Here is an 18128-nt window from a genome sequence, read left to right as displayed (position 1 = left end):
CAGCTTGCGCTCCGCGCTCGTATTGTTTGTTTAGCGAGACCAGTACATGAACGATTTCTGCCAGTAATATAAGGGGAGGGGAGAGCACCAACTTTTCCCTACCCCATCCTCTTCTCAGAAGATGAAACAGTACGGTAATATACAACATGTACAATGAATTTATAGCAAATGACCTTAATTTCTGTCAAATAAACAAGTGAGTGCAATTTTGGCACAAAAAAACCGCATACATTCGTAATTCCGAAGCTTCGTTATTCCGAAGGTTCGGATATTCCGAAGGTTCGTTATTGCGAAGGTTCGTATTTCCGAAGGTTCGTAATTCCGAAGATTCGTTAGTCCGAAAACGAAATGAGGTTCGTAATTCCGAAGGTTCGTTAGTCCGAAAACAAAGTGAGGTTCGTAATTCCGAAGGTTCGTTAATCCGAAAACGAAATGAGGTTCGTAATTCCGAAGGTTCGTTAGTCCGAAAACGAAATGATTAACAAACCTGATTTCGTTTTCGGATTAATGAACCTTCGGAACAACGAACCTTATTTCGTTTTCGGTTTATGGAACCTTCGGAACATCGAACCTTATTTCGTTTTCGGATTATCGAACCTTCGGTGTAACGAACCTTCGGAATAACGCCACAAATGTTCGGATTAACGAACCCTTTTATGTTTTCGGATTAACGAACATCGAGGTATAGGCAATTTACGTGTTTCGGAATTACGAACCTTCGGAATAAAGAACCTTCGGAATTACGAACCTTCGGAATTACGAAGTGTTACCAAAAAAACATAGCATTCTTAATCTTTTGCTGCACCCCATCGTACATTAAACTATCATTATCAGTCAGGGTTTTCTAAAATGATTGCGAGTAATTGCTTTCATCATTGGAGGGGAGGGGACGTTTTCCAATGGCAATGATTATGTTTTCCAGAATTGCGATCACCTTTTACCGCTGAATAGTGTATATATTTGATTTATTCCTTTTCGTTTAAAGCATATGCAATAGCATACGATCACACCTAAACCAGTGGCGTACCTAGGATTTTCCACAGGGGGGGGCAAAACCGTCCACCAAAAAAAAAAAAAAAGAAAAAAAAAAGGTCTTCAAGCTCGTCAGGAGGGCATTAAAGGTCTTAAAGCTCGTCAGGGGGGGGCAAAAAGGTTTCTCAAGCCCGTCAGGGGGGGGGGGGCAAAGATACGTTTTTGCATGGGTTGTGACTCGTCAGGGGGGGCAGAGTGCCCCCCTGCCCCCCCCCGTAGGTACGCTAGTGACCTAAACCGATATGAAGGAATACATTGTGAATTGTCATATCTCAACAAAATTAGTAGCCCAGAGGAAATACCATTTGTAATTCACATCGCCTTGAATTATATTCACGTAAGTGTTGATTATATATTGTTTGATAAATACTGATTTTAGTTTTTACCATTTTTTTTCAATTGTTTTACACGGCTATTTACACAATAGAAATCAGTCTTGTGACTTCTAGGGTTTTCTATTTTTTTAAACTGTGCCTATATAAAACCAATCTATATATTTTGCCCTTTAATTATTATGCCACTTTACAAGTTCGATGCCCAATAGTCAATTCACCCTTTATTTACACATTGACCTCTTCGTTCCATAATGACTTTTGAAATGTTATTTAAAAGGCCAATATTGAAACCTTTTATTTTATCATCATAAATCTGAAAGGGTAGGTCTCATCTAGTGTTAAGATCATAGCATAGCATTGTAACATTGACAACAATAAGGACTCTTACTCATAGGTCAAATATAATCATTAGATAGTGAATTCTGACAACATGAGCTGCACATGCTTTTAATCTCTCTGTTATGGTCAACCTTAGATAACGGTCCTGTCCGACTTATCTTCCCAAATCATCCTTCTTCTTTCCATGTTAGTTTACTTTTTTCTATATTCTGAAGACTCGTGCCCTACAATACAATTTCACATCGATGTCCATAAGATTGAAGAAATCAAAATTAATTTCCGAGGTTATAATGAATGTATAAAATGGCGGTTAATGCTGCTTCAACTTCATTCGATCTCATTCGGAGCCAGTGAACAAATCAAGTGAGCGGATTTACTGAATCAGTAAGCCAGCAAGCTTCGCCAATTCGTTGCAGAACTTTCAAAATTCTTATTTAAATTTCAAGCCGTTGAGGACATCAAATAATAATGGGCATTTCGGTGAGTTCATTCAAAAAAAAGAATCAATCGTAGAAGTAAAAGATGGCTGTTCAAAATGCAAAGAAAACAAATGCCTATCATATAATAAGTTTTCAAATAGCAAACGTACCAACAATGAAAAGATGGTAAATATCATAAGTTTAAAAAAGATCGTTTCCTTCACATTATTATTACCGCCTAAGATCGCAAGCAATATTTTTGATAGATATACATTATTTTGTTCCTTGTATTTTTCTACTTAAAACTATACTGGAATTAAATCGAATAATTGTCCATTTTATCTGTTGCAGACGTACATGTCAGTTTGTTAGCCGTCACATGATAAAAGTCATGAAAACGTCACATGAAGGCGATTCCCTCCCTCCATTTCTTGCTGAGCAATTCAAAACTAATATCTGCTTTATTACATTTTCTTCTTCAGATGAATGTTGCTGCTGTACTCTGCCTTGTTGTGATAGCTGGTGCAGCTATAAGAAGTGCCGAAGCTAAGGGTATGTTAAGTCTTTTTGAAGATATCAAAGTTTGTAGTTTGTTACAGGGGCCGCGGAAGCGGGGGGGGGGGGGGGGCTTCAGCCCCCCACTTTTTTCTGAATCCATGTACTAAAACGTAAAAATGACCATATGATTGTGATTTTTTGCATGGTCAGCCCCCCCCCCCCCACACTTTGAAAACCGTTCCACGGCCCCTGTGTTAGGTTATCTAGAGCAGATCGCTGAGTAATCAAAAATGCTAGTTTGTGATGTTTGTGCATTTTTCCAATTTAATAGAAGTTGTGTCGAGGGGTACAACACATGCACACGACAAAGTCATGACCTGCATAGATTGTTGGGCAATGGTTTGAAGTTCATTGATTTGATTCGAACCTCAACCTTTAAATTGAGCACACAGGTCATGAAAGTTTCTAATGAAAGTAGTATAGCCGTATTAGTACCCCCTTTGAAGCAGTTGCAAGTATGTCATGATCACGGTATAAGTGAACCCTCGATCGTAATTCACTTAACTCGGATCAGGAAGTCATTCATTTACTCTCATTGCTACCTCATTTCCTGCAGTTTTCACGTCGAAGATCTCCCTTCACCTCGACGCCGCGTGCGACCTGTTCAGGGAGGAGCTCATGGACGAAGGCGGCACGTGTAATGCTGACGTCATCGAGGAAGTCATCGACGAGGCGGATGAGATCGAGGGACTCGTTGGCATCGATGAGGAGCAGATTGAGGATTACCTGGAGAAGGCAGAGGAAGGGAAGCTGTGCTTCTCGCCCGATGGAGAACAGGTGACTAACCTCAAGGATGGTTGTTCAGCCATGGAGCAGGTCTGTGAGAACAATGTCAATGTGATGAACTGCAAAGGTGAGTACGATCCAGACACAAATATAGTATGAATATTGCGGTCATCTCTAGGTTAGCAATTCGTTCAGGTACTGGCAAAATGGTCTTGATTAAAAAACATTTTTTGAAAGTATTTTGTTAACTCAGGATTAATTATCATGAGGGCATATCTTCTTGAATGGCTCATTGATCTAATTAGACTAATTCAAAGAGTATAATATTTTTCATGCTTTTTCAAGTGGAAATATAATATATCCCAAGACTATCTGATAAAAATGTAATATTCTGGGTGAGGAAATTTCTTTATCAATCGACCATCTCATTGACTTTTTTTCTCAATATTGCAGATATGGGACCTGTTACAAATGCAGTGTAACTCAAGACAAGGATATATTACTGGGTGTTTGAGCATGGTTCTCGTTGATTGACCGGTGCCCATTATCCACTCTTAACAAACCAATCACCGGTCAAGCTGATCACTGAAGGAAGTCACATCATCTCTCTGCACCAGTGATCACAATAGAAAAATTATGAATAAGCAGTCAATAAAGCCATCAAACGATTGCTTTAGAATGATAACGCTTTAACGTCTAGTATTACAACTGTAACGTTCATTTCCATCAATCGGATTTGCCTCTTTATCGAATGGAACCCTACGTATAGATCAATATATAGGATGAGGGAAACATTTCTTTTTCTCAGTCAAGGCAATTTTCATTTTGTAATATATAAGAAAAAAGAACCCACTGTATCTCTTCACTACAATAAGATTGTGATGTTCATTTATGACTACCAAAAAGCTAGAGAACCTTGTCTTTCATAGAAAATTTGTAATTACTTGTTTAAATTTTAATGTGCCTAAGTGGGACGAACTAGACAAAACTATTCACAATTTCAATGTATTTCCTTCAAAATATTTTTCATTTTACTAAATTTCTTTGTACTACTATTTTTTTGTTCTTATGTCATTCCCCTATTTTTTGTTTGTTTGTGCATGTACATTTTGTTGATTTCATTTTTTGATAATTATGTATATCACGTAATAAAACAGCAATTCAGATTATTTCAACAACTTTGTACTTTGTTTTATTCTGGAACAGTTTTTTATATGAACTTTTGATGTGGAAAAGTGGTATCGCGAGTATTTTGTGAAAATGTAAAAAAGGATGGCTGGATTATAATAATGGGGAATAATGCGAAAACAATTATTATAGGAGAGAAACAAGATGACAAAAAAGAATGAAAATTGAGAGAAAATTGAGGAATATTAGAAGGAGAGAGTGACGTGTACACGCACACCCACTCTCTCACGCACGTTAACGCTCATCTATACCGTGTGAATAAAAAAAAGATGACACCCCACAAATCCCCAATTTAAGAGAAAATATGGCATGAACACATACGTATTATATTTGTTCTGAACGAGTATGTTCTCCCAAATAATTAGATACCATATTTATGTGGTATGTGTTAACGCTTGGAAGATCAGGCGGTATTCTTTGCAGTGATGTAAATTTTGATTTGCGCCAAAGTAAAGCATGACTGCAATTAATGAATCGAGATGTCAATGATGTCATAATCCTAAAAGGGTTGCATTAAAACCTATTTCTAAACACATTTTCAATAAATTACATTATAATTGTTAATAATAAACACTTTTTAGTATCAATTCTGAAGTTAATTCCATTGAAAATATTTGCGAATAATCATGTTTAGTAACTCATGTAGGATTATGACATCATTGACATCTCGATTCATTCATAGCATTTATACCTTACTTTGGCGCGAATCAAAATTTACATCACTGCAAAGGATACCTACCTATCATCCGAGCGTGAAGACATACCCCATAAATATGGTATCAAATTAATTGGGAGAAAATACTCTTTTTAGCCATTTATAATGGTTATGCGTTCATTACATATTTTTTTCCTGAAATCGGGGATTTCTGAGGTGTTAAGTGTTAAGGAACATAAATATGATGAAAGTATGAAACACACAAGAAGCTTGTTTTAAAATTTCATATTTCTAAAGACATCTTATTCTACATTCTGCTCTCGTGGTTGTAAGTTTATGAGGGTGATTATCACTCCGTATACAAATATGAAATTAATGTGTTAAAATAAAAAATCATCGCGAAGAAGTGTGTTAATAGACCAGTTCGTAGTTACTTCATGGACAATTTTGGTCAAATGACCTTTCATTTCTTTCATTATGATAGGCAGATTTCAAAGCAAGATATTACGTAAGCTTGCCTTACATAGCAGGATGAAGAAATTGAATAGACCAAGTGACTAGAATAGCACACCAATGAACACTTTATGAAGGTATTTGTTGCATTCCTACTTGAATGCATATCATAGCATGTTGCACAATGTACTTGGCAAACTGTGAAATACCAGTCGTTCGTGGACGCATTGTTTTTTTTTGTGGATGTAGATGAAAACCACAATTCAAAAGAATATATGAATAATCAAGACATCAAAAGTTGGTGCTTATCTCATTAGATTTTAAACCACCATGTCACTTTAGTACAAATGACCTTCCTCTGATCATGCGTAGAATCTTTTGATCATGCGCAGAGAGGAACTACGAACTGGCTTATTGAGTGGATTAGATCATGAAACGTTTTGACTCTTTATCCTAGAACTTCGACAAGAGAATATACAGTATATCAGAGAGAGAGAGATGGGGAGGGGGAGAAGGAGAGAGTTGGGCAATATCTGCATATTTGCTTCTCATCTCGTTTCAATATAAACTACCACACTATTTCTACTAACATTCTATCCTATTTCGGCTATAATGACAATGTAGACCCCCCCCCTTTCTACAATCAAACTCCACTACCATCCTTTATTTTCTACTACCTTCTTCACATCTGGTATTAAAGTTAAAAACAAAACTTTGTTACCTCAAATTGTTCTTTTGCTTCTTCTACGTGTGCTTCTTATCCTATCAAGTCAGCTAGCTAGGCCTATGAGGACAAAATTTGCCAGGGCGAACGTTTTATCTTCGACATGACCCTCATGATCAAATAAGATATATATATATTAATATATGCAAGACATGACATGGGATGACATTTCGATCTGGAACAATTAACTGAAGAAAAAAAAAACACTCGTTAAACAATATTCATCTTTACGAACCACACACACAACTGGGCGTTGTCACGAGAGCCTGTAACTCAAGCTATGTCTGTTCACGGTTCGAGCCCTGGTCACATCTTTCGGAAGGTGACGTTAAAGGTCGGACCCAGACGTGATTAATCATATCTGATTGGTACACGTCTGACAAAACTTACACACACATACCCTCTCCTATACACACACTCTTCCCTTTTCACACCCTCAAAATCTTTGGTCTTCGATAGGAAAGGGTCTCCAGGTCTTAAAGGCTCGATATGGCTGACATGACTTAATACGCTTTGGAAATAACAATTGCAATAATAGTGACAAAGACGAGTATCATGACGATGGTAATAATGAACAGTAGAAGAAGTAGTAGTAGTAGTAGTAGTAGTAGTAGTAGTAGTAGTAGTAGTAGTAGTAGTAGTAGTAGTAGTAGTAGTAATAGTAGTAGTAGAAGTAGTAGTAGTAGTTGCTGTTGTTGTAGTAGTAGTATAGTAGGAGTAGCAGTGTTGGTAAAAATAACAATGATAATAACAATAATAATATTAATAATGATAATAATAATAATAATAATAATAACAATCTAGCAAGAGCTACCGAATCGATATGCAAACTTTGCTATCGCATTTTATCAGGGGAGGATTTCATCAACCTGTCGGATCTGACAACTTGATGTTGATTGGCCAAGAAGCACTGTTACTATGGCAATTGTCGGATAAAAACTGGACTTGCTGGCTAAAACATCTGCCAAATCCTTTCATTAAGCACTCCCCAAGTAACCATGCAATACTGAGTATTAGTCCAGGATAGGCCCCATAGAAACTTGACCAAACCTTGTTTTTTTATATATACAATATTTTTTGATGGTTTCTTGTCAATTCGAGGGTGCTGATTACGAATCTGGATGATGCCACTCGTGTAACCTTGAGCATTTTCCGCAAATTGGCAAAATCCAATATGGCCGCCAAAATATGCAAATTACCCAAGAAAATCATAAAATTGTCCGCACATTGGCTATGAAATGCATGAAATCGTGTGGCATGAGTGAAATACTCTCTGAAAAAATAATTGTTGACAAAATATTTATTTTCCTGATATTCAAAATGGCCGCCATAGGCCATTGTATACTCTATTATGTACAATACGAGTAGGGGGAAACTAATTTTCACAAAAATGAGCACTAAACCGCAAAAAATCGATGTATGAACGAAGTAATATATGCAAATCATCATTACTAACGAGATATATCATTTATTATGTCATATATGGGAACGTTGCTGTATTTTGATATGCAAAATAGCCGCCACTGGCCAAAATAGTATTATGTACAATGGCTATGGCCGGGGCCAAAAAAATGACAAGAGTGATCACTAAAATGCATTTTATTAAGATAAACGAGTGGACTACTGACTAAAAACATCATTGTTAATATGCCATTTATGTGATAAATGCTGTATTTTGACATTCAAAATGGCCGCCTTAGGCCCATATTTATCATGTACAATGCGAATGGAGAAACTAATTTTCACACGAGTAAGAAACATAAAATGCATGTAATTGTAATCTACGAGTAAAATATTGTCTGACAACATGTTTTATAGCAAGACATATCATTTCTTTTGTCATGCATGAGATAAATGTTGTATTATGAAATTCAAAATGGGCCCTTAAGGTCCTAACAGTATTATCTACAATGTGAATGGGGACATATAATTTTGTAAGAATTTGGATTTGCTTGACTATGACATCCATATAATCCTGTTGTATGAGTAAAATGTTATTTGAAAACACATATTTTTTTAAATTATAGCATTTATTCTGCTATATAGGTGATAAATACTGTATTTTGACATTCAAAATAACCGCTACAAGCCCTAACTAAATTATGTAACATGCGAATAGGGAAACTAATTTCACAAGAGTGAGAATCATAAAATGCATATAACTGTGATGTACGAGTAAAAATATTGTCTTAAACATGATTTCTAACTAAATACATCACATATTGGTCGTGGAGGTAATAAATGCTGTACTTTGAAATCCAAAATGGCTGCCATATGTCCTAAAAGTATTGTGTACATTGTAACATGGGACATATAATTTTGACGGAATTTGGCTTTGCTTGACTCTAAATATTGCATATAATTGTGAGTTGTGATGTAAGGGTGAAATATTGTATAAAACCATGGTTTCTAACGAGATATATCACAATGTTGTGTAATTAAGGTGATAAATGCTGCATTTTTAAATTGAAAATGGCCACCATAGGCCCTTATCGTATAATATACAATTTGAGTGGAAACAAATAATGTTCACAAAAAGGGCATATGGCAGTCATTTTGAATGTTGAAATACAGTATTTATCACCTAAATTACATAAGATATGATATATTTTGTTATAAATCATGTTTTCAGACTATATTTCACTCATACATCACCATTTGGCCAAGCAAAGCCAAATTCTGTTGAAATAATTTGTCCTTATTCACATTGTGCATAATACCGTAAGGGCCTGTAGCGGCCATTTTGACTTTCCAATAACATTATTTATCACCTAACTGGCAGAATAAATTATATATCTTAATAGAAATTACGCTTTCAGACAATATTTTACTCATAGATCACTATTACGTGCATTTATGGTGCTCACTCCTGTGAATATTGGTTTCCCACGTTGCATTGTACATAATACTGTTAATGTCTATGGCGGCCATTTTGAAAGTCAAATACAGTATTTAACACAAACTTGAAACCTGAATAATATATTTCGTTAGAAAATACGTTTTTAGACAGTATCCCATTGATTTATCACATGTATATGCATTTTAGTGCTCACTCTTGTGATTTCTTTGCTCCTTTTTCTCATTGTGCATAGCACTATTAGGGCCTCTGGCAGCCATTTTGAATATCAAAATACAACATTCATCACATACATGGCATATTAATAATATATTTCGTTAACAATTATGTTTTTAGTCAGTATTCCACTCGTTTAATCTTAATGATATGCATTTTAGTGATCACTCTTGTGATTTTTTTGGCCCCCATTGCCATTGTACGCAATACTGTTTGGGCCAGTGGCGGCTATTTTAGATATCAAAATACAGCAATGTTCCTATATATGACATAATAAATTATATATCTCGTTAGTAATGAAGATTTGCATATATTACTTCGTTCATACGTCGCAATTTTTTGCAGTTTGGTGCTCATTTTTGTGAAAATTAGTTTTCCCTATTCATATTGTACATAATAGAGTATACAAGGGCCTATGGCGGCCATTTTGAATATCAGGAAAATAAATATTTTGTCAAAAATTATTTTTTCAGAGAGTATTTCACTCCTGCCATACAATTTCATGCATTTCATAGCCAGTGTGCGGACAATTTTATGATTTTCATGGGTAATTTGCATATTTTGCGGCCATATTGGATTTTGCAAATTTGCGGAAAATGCTCAAGGTTACACGAGTGGCATCATTCAGATTCGTAATCAGCACCCTCGAATTGACAAGAAACCATCAAAAAATATTGTATATATAAAAAAACAAGGTTATGCCTCTTCTATCCTGGAAATGGCTTACTAGTAATACAAAATGGCCTCAAATGAAGACGCTAGTGTGGATTAGAACACATGATATTCTGATTACAAGGCTTTGTAAAACTTCTCATGGAAACAATATCATTAATGAAAACTATAAATCATGTGGGATATACATCAACAATATTATTTTACCATATCATTGCTTTCATCAATATTAATTTGAATACTAAATGAGTATACTAGAATGACGTCAAATCACTGATGATGATGATGGGGGGGGGGTTATAACAGCATATACCTACTTCTTATCATCATCCGCATGCATTATGAATTTTCAGGGGTATTAATGTTATTGCAGAAACTTATTAATACATTTTGTTTGTTTGTACAATTTTCAATGTTGTTATGATATACTGTATTTTTCATCTTTGTGTATACCTGTTGTTAGCCATTGGAAACTAAATTTCTTTGCATGCATATATTGACCAATAAAAGATTCTTAAATCTGGAATATTTTACTTCCCAGGTCTATTTAATGAACTGTAAATAATCTCATTTCATTCGGTCATTCTCCCATAAACCACATAATATATATATTCTTTTAATAATAATAATAATGATAATATGCATTTATATAGCGCAAAAACCATTTCTATATATTCTACTGCGCTGCAAGAGCTTCCTAGGTGCTGTACATACTATTGGAATAGATAGGCTTTTAATTTTAACTTGAAATTATGTAAATTTGTTGAATTTTCGAATGATCGTGATTGAATGAGCCATTCAATATCACGAAAATGAACATGATTAATGTGTTTAACAGATCTAAGAATGAGATAAGAATCTAAACTCCCTCGACAGCAGAAAGGCACCTCCCATTCTAGCCATTCAGCAACACATTTGCTAACAGCTCAATCATCTTAATTTCAAGAAAGTGACACAAAGCCCATGAACATCTGTTAAGTCGAATGCTGGCAACGCGATGTTCTTAGGTCACTTGGCGTGGATAACTCAAGGCCTTTAAAACATAATAAAACAATCAATGACATTTGAAATGTCAAGTGGATTAGCTTGTTTCAATAAGATTACACACCCAAGATGGTTTTAAATGTTTTTTTCTTCATAAACATCATTGAAAACAATGATGATTATGGAAATAGCATCTCTTAATAACAAATGAACTGTAGCAGCTCACTTTCAGGGAGCAGAATTTCATATAAATACTGAAGCAAAATTAGTTCCCTATAACATTCGATTACATTACAGTAAGCGTTTACTGATAGATTTTTACACAGCTTCTCGATCATCCACCATCATGGCAAGTAGTGTAAGTATACTTATTTGATTAAGATTATGTTAATATTATGTTATATTAAGATTAAGGTGGCGGTATGAATCATTCCATCCTGCCCCAGGAATGTTTCGTCATGTAATTTCATTATGTTTATCTCATTGTTTATTCAAATTTTACATTATTTAATTTATCGATTAAAAAAAAATAATGGTATGGGTCTCGACAGGAAATGATTCCTCTAAAAAAAGCTGCGAGGACCGGATTCGGTAGACGAGCTTAGACGGGTGATATAGACACGCACCTACAAAGGAAGAAATGTAGGTTATACAGATAACCTATATCAGTTTCGTTACGTTATTATTACTTATTTACCTTTATTTCCCACTTCACAGATGAAAATCACCATTGTTGGTTGTCTGTGCTTGGTAGCCTTGACGTATGTGAAAGGGCAACGTAAGTATAACATTATATGTCGGAGCTGTTTACAATGTTCAATGTTTTACCCCCCCCCCTTCATTTGGCTTTAAAGAATACAATTTCTTGGTTTAACTCTTTAAGAGCCATTGGCAGCTATGCGTGCCCTTAGCCCTCTAGTGCCATTGGCACGTATACGTGCCCAAATATTTTTTTTTGTTTAACCAATTTTACAGCCAGAAAATCAACACCATATTATGTGTTTTTAATGTTGTTATACTGGCAATTAATTCACAATTCATTTTATCATATAAAAAATAGTGGTTTACATAGACATTTTTTGAGTAAAATTGTATTTTTGCATCATTATTTTGAAGAGTTGATTTTGGATATTGCCGCGATCTGAATCAAGATTTCCCCTATAGACACGTGTGATATAACGGTTGTGTGTAGCAATACACATACTTCTATGGGCAGAGCAAAGGCGAATGTGCAAAGGCATTCAGCTCGGAACTGACCAATGACAGAGCGGTACGATGTTCCTCACCCAACACTACTCGCCCATTCGCTATTGTTACATGAATATTCATGAGCTATCGATCGGGTCTTTTGCAGGCCCGTATGGTAGTATTCTTGTGTCAAGGCTCTTTCTGCCTGCAAATGTGCACGGTTTGGGAGAGATTTTTTTTTTGGGGGGGGTGGGGGAGGGGGCGGGGGAAAGGTCTTATACTTTGTTTTTAGCATTCTCACAAAAATGTTCTCGTTATAAATATATGAGTAAAGAAGGCTGTCATTTCCAACTCTCGTATGCGCACTGCAATAATCACACTCATTATTTATTTATTCATTTATTATTGTTATCATTATTATCATTATTAGTATTACTATTATCATAATCATTATTTTTATTGTTATTATTATCATTATTTTTCTCCTTCACCTTCTTTTTATTATTATTAATGTTATTGCCATCAGAATTATCATCATCATCATCATGATTATTATTCAAAAATAATTGTTGTAATCATATCAATTGCATTCCTTCTGCAGCCAAACTCTCTCTTCATAAACTTAAGATCAGGTAAATAACGGTTCATATTCGTTTGTGTTTTTACAGCCCAAATCATTAAAAAAATTATTGTTATGCTTATCAATATCATATTCAAACTTCTCAAAAAAAGATGAATCGTTCAATATTTTCCTCGAATTAAATAGGAAGAAGCAGAAAAATAAATGTAATAATTAAAACGGCCGATAATACCGCTTTATTCGTCTCAAGATTTATTTTTTTTCAAGGTGGATGTTTTTCCTTTGCTAAATCAAACCATTGGTCAGAGAAAAAGTAAACGGAGTTTATAAAGTGATATCAGATGTTTTTAGGAAAAGAAAGAAAGGGATACATTAACAAAACCGATTAGACCGACCTGTTAGTTGCTGCATCATTGACGTCACTATCAAGGGGATTTTAAATCGACTTTAGAGAGTAGAAATGGAAATGATAATGATGATGACGGGTTGAATATTACAATTCTTTATACCACGCATATTATTGTACACTATGTTATCTGAACAAATTATTTCTTTTACCATGGATAGTGCTACGAGCTGGGGAGGCCCTGGGCGGATGCAGGATTTTTCTGTAGGGGGGGCAAATTGTTTTCTCTTTACCTGGGTCACCCATAAGAAATCAATACCGGAACCTTTGAAAGTATTCAAAAGTCAAATCAAAAGACACGCGTGAGCCCCGATTTCTATGAACATCCTGTGCTAAATTACTCTTCTTTTAGATAATAGGTCAGGAGGGAGCGCGGATTAGAGATTCCTCATGAAAGAGAGTCTGGGCATCTATTGTTCATGACTTGGTGGCATGAACAAAAGAATGTACTCACGTAGAATGTTAACAGGTGGCTACTTTGGTCAGACCAGTAATACAGAACAAATAGGCCTATTTTATTTTTGAAAATTTGTATTGATTTTGTTGTTTGTAACTGATCTGCATTCCCTCTTCTTTGATTCACAAAAAAATTTAAACTTTTTTTTTCTTACTTCTGTGCACTTTGCCAAGAACGCCCATATTATTTTGTGGGATTTTATACCCCAAACTTGTAAGTATTGAATCTGTCCGACCCCTCTTTATCTATATTTCAATATATCATCTTTAGTTCTTTTATATTTTGTCTCCTTCTGACTGGCAATAACTTTGTTTTTTACACTACGAATAAAAAAAATTACAGAGTCTTATTTTGAAGACTATAGAATGAAAGGGTATGGTTGGCCGCACTTTGAAGATACATGGCACTAATATATTGTTGTGTGTGTTTGCGTGGGGATCGCAGCTGTGCTGTGATTGGTCACTTGATCGACGACAATGCCTTTATACATACTCTCTCGTACTTCAGAGGAAATAACTTGAATAGCAAAATAGTATTTCATTCAAAAGAGCATACTTTTTCGTTATTTCTGTTTGTTCAATATCATAAATAGATACGTCATTTGAAAGGTTAAACATTGAACTTTCATTTTATCTTCGTAATTTCTTGGTATCTCTACAATTCCTCAGGTTATTTACTCTTTGAAATGTTCATGAAATCATTATTTTCTAGGTTTTACTTATTGAAAAAAAACGATGTAAAATATTACATATTTTCTCAATTTTTCCAAACGCGAATATGAAAGATAATAACACGACCATAAAGCCCATGAACCATGCATCATTTCATGTTTAGAAAGTTTTATTATACAACGTACGGGTAAAAAATTATGACCGTTTTAAAATCAGTCGCTGCTCACGTTTCGGTCAATTTAGGATTCCATCGAATACCCCTGGCAGTCAAGGGGTATTCGTATTGGCACAGTAAGAGTTAATGAGGTATCAAAACCTTACATTAATTCGAAATTTACCTATGTTCTCTAAGGAACTCTACCGGCACTCCGATAATTATTTACTACTCTGAAAACAATTCAAGTTTATTTTTGTTGAAATTAACTTTCAAGAATGCATGCGTTATTTTTTCACTCTCTCTCTTGAGAGACATAGAAAGAGAGAGAGACAGAGAAATAAACGTGTTAACCTTGACATGCCTGATCATGTATAAATAACTGCGTTCTTAATGCCACTGAAAAATAAACGGTACAAAAAAATTCAAATTTGCTATCCTGCAAATCGTTTACAAATTGCATTCATTAGGCCCCAAGATAATTCTCTATTCTGAAACTCTTCCCCGCTCTTTTGTTAATTTATTCTAAAATTGTTCACAGTTCGTCGCTCTCTGATCATGTTGATGGTTAGGAAGTAAATGACAGGCTTTGGCAATCCTTTTATAATTAACGTCATACATTTAATATCGAATTATTCAGAGGGATTTGTAGATTTTCAGTGGTTGTGTGGTCTGAGAGACCTCACTCAGTCCGAGGTTCGAATCCCGGCATGGCACTTCTGCCCTTGATCAGCAGCGTTGATATGCACTTACACTATTCTTTTATCCTACAGCAAATTTTTGAAAATTAATACATGCATATGCCGACGTGACTGTGCACGGTTTAAAAAAGATATGTGACCAATTATGCTTTTCAATGTTCTCTTTCAGCAATTACTACCACTTCACTGGAAACGCGGTACCTCCTAGAGATGTGTGCATTCTACAACAAAGAAAGTGCTAGCGGCTGCGACTTTGAAAACGTGATCGAAGACGTGAAAGAACACGGAGAAAATCTGGAAACACCTCGAGGTCCCTTTCAGAATTGGGATGGTAACAAGGTAGAGGAGATCCTAGACTTGGCTCAAGGGGGAAATGTTTTCTGCAACGCCAAGGGAGGCGCCATCCTCAGCGCATGCGCAGCCATGGAAGCAGTTTGTGGTCCTTCAAAGGTGAACCTCATTAGGTGCCAAGGTGAGTGATGAGGCGAAATTATATCATCTGATTTAACCTTTAATTAATTTACTAGCCCGCAGGTCAAAACAAAACATGTATATATCGTAAATAAAGAGGCTTTAATAGAAGGAAATTATAATTTGTAAACAAATTTTCGGCATTACTCCTTTGTGTTTAAGATCGCATGCTCGATCTGTAATGAAAATCATAAGTCAGTAAAATGGAACTAGGAAGTCGGAAAGAAGAGGATCGAGGGTATTTTATTTCCAGTTCATCGTGATTTAGCCGTGAATCAGAATAGCCTGGTGGTTAAGTCGCTGCCCGGAAAGCAGTAGATGGCAGGTTCGAATCCCACTGGTTCCATTTTTTTCTGACTTATAATTTTCATTACAGATCGAGCATGCGATCTTAAACACATAGGAGTAATGCAAAAAAATTGTTTACAAATTATGTATATATCGATTAAACATCTACATGTTAAGATACTTATTTTGAACTCAGATCTATATATCAAATAATTTGCAAGTATTATTTTGTACCTCTCATATAACATGATATCCATAACATCATGTTATAACAATTCCTTAAGCAAATTAATGTATTGTTGTTGTTGTTGTTGGATTTTATAATTGATTTTTTTTTCTCATACGGGGAATTGGAAGTTTATTAGTGCATGTTACCAAATGCATACGTTTACAATATAAAAAAAAAATACAATGAGATCGCAATGATATAAAAATCAGTTACATGTCAGCAGATATAACCAACTTGCCTTTAACTCTTCTCTTTTTCACAATACAGACGTCACCCAGGCACCGACTACAACCAACCCCGTATCTCCTACTACAGCTAATTTTCCAACCAATCAACCTACCATGACCGCCTAAAACCATTTCTCAATCACCGAACATCGACATTACATTAACCACTGGATGTTAGATGGAACACACAGAACTGATATGAATAGTATCCGAGAATAGCACATTCTCTCCATTTGAGTACACTTTTGGAAGCTTTTATCATTTCGTACTTTCTTATTCAATTGTTGTAGTTAACACAATTTCAGATCTTTTAACAGCAGATAATAAAATGTTCACAGAATATAACGAATTTACATTGTAAAACTATGAATAAATGATATCTTCCAAACGATTGTTTTTCAGGAAAATGTTAAATAACAGAGTAAACATGAGCAAATGACGATACAAAGAAAATTACTGAAAATACCCGTCCGTTCATGGTGTGGTCCCACATGTTCTTTCTTGTGTTAGCTACACAAGGTAACGCATGTGGTAATGAAATGAATTTAATTACAAGAAAGCCTGAAATTATTTTTCATTAAACTTCGTTGTTCTAAATAAGCATTCTAGGGACCCTACTTGTTACATAATATGTTTGTATATGTATAAATTGCTTGTTGATTTAATATAAATGAAATGAATAAAATAAATGAATAATAAATACTTGTATATTAATGCTCGGTTGCTACATGTATAAATACAATTTGTATATTAGGGAAGGATAAGAAAGAAGATAGAATACTGGAGAGAGGTAAAGATAGAGAGAAAGGGAGAAGGAATGAGGGGGAGAGTGTGTGGAGAGAGAGGGGGCAGAAAATGGGAAATGGAAAGATAGAAAAATGTAAGAAATAGCAGAGAGATTAGAGATTCAGATTGCTACTATATACGTATAGTAAAAGGAAAATCTAAAATAGAAATGTGAAATTAGGCTCTATGACCGTCGGTTGAAAAAAACCCAACAAAGCAGGTCTCATTTTGAGAAAAAAAAAAAAAAAAGAGAATATACACGTAGTTTGAGAAGTGGGGTAAAATAAAGTATATTGGATCTCATAATGAAGAGGAGAGTGAGAAGGAGGAATTACAAAAGTAAGGGAAAACCAATTTAAATAGAGTGAGAAAAGTGAGAAGAACGAGGGGGGGGGGCAAGCGTTTAAAGGGATAGGAAATTCGATACATGTACATAAATTTACGCAAATATATTTATAATACATATATGCGTAGACAAAAACATGAAATTGTTTATACATAATGGGAGACGCTTTAATAATTTAATAAACTTAAACAATAAGTAAAAAATGTAATACTATACATTATAAACATTTACCTGTGGGGTTGTTATATGGGGAGTCTTATTAAACCGTTTTCCTTTGGACTTCAAAAGGGCCAGTGGTTAGAAAACGATAATATTATGATATTAAATCATTGCATAAACAAACGTAGTTGGGCTTACTATGAACACCGAAATAATAATAATAAACCCAAATATAATATGAAATGGACATGATTGAAATCAGATTTAGGAACTACACAAATATCAAATTAAAAATGGTTTGTAATCA

General features: G+C 34.9%; 2 protein-coding genes across 2 annotated transcripts; both read left to right on the top strand.

The window, feature by feature from the left end:
• Nucleotides 1-2035: 2035 nt before the first annotated feature.
• LOC129280611 (uncharacterized) lies at nt 2036-4579 on the top strand. The gene is made up of 4 exons (XM_054916619.2): nt 2036-2186; nt 2608-2677; nt 3240-3536; nt 3863-4579. The coding sequence occupies exons 1-4, from the start codon at nt 2175-2177 to the stop codon at nt 3889-3891; spliced, it is 408 nt and encodes a 135-aa protein (XP_054772594.1). The 5' UTR covers nt 2036-2174; the 3' UTR covers nt 3892-4579.
• Nucleotides 4580-11439: 6860 nt separating this feature from the next.
• On the top strand, nt 11440-17208 carry LOC135153298 (uncharacterized). The gene is made up of 4 exons (XM_064095842.1): nt 11440-11516; nt 11876-11936; nt 15485-15787; nt 16571-17208. Exons 1-4 carry the CDS (start codon nt 11505-11507, stop codon nt 16654-16656), a joined length of 462 nt encoding a protein of 153 aa, XP_063951912.1. The 5' UTR covers nt 11440-11504; the 3' UTR covers nt 16657-17208.
• The last annotated feature ends 920 nt before the right edge of the window (nt 17209-18128 follow it).

Source organism: Lytechinus pictus, chromosome 2, assembly GCF_037042905.1.
Source record: "Lytechinus pictus isolate F3 Inbred chromosome 2, Lp3.0, whole genome shotgun sequence".
Classification (NCBI taxonomy): Eukaryota; Metazoa; Echinodermata; class Echinoidea; order Temnopleuroida; family Toxopneustidae; genus Lytechinus; species Lytechinus pictus.
This window is presented reverse-complemented; position numbering and strand designations above follow the sequence as displayed.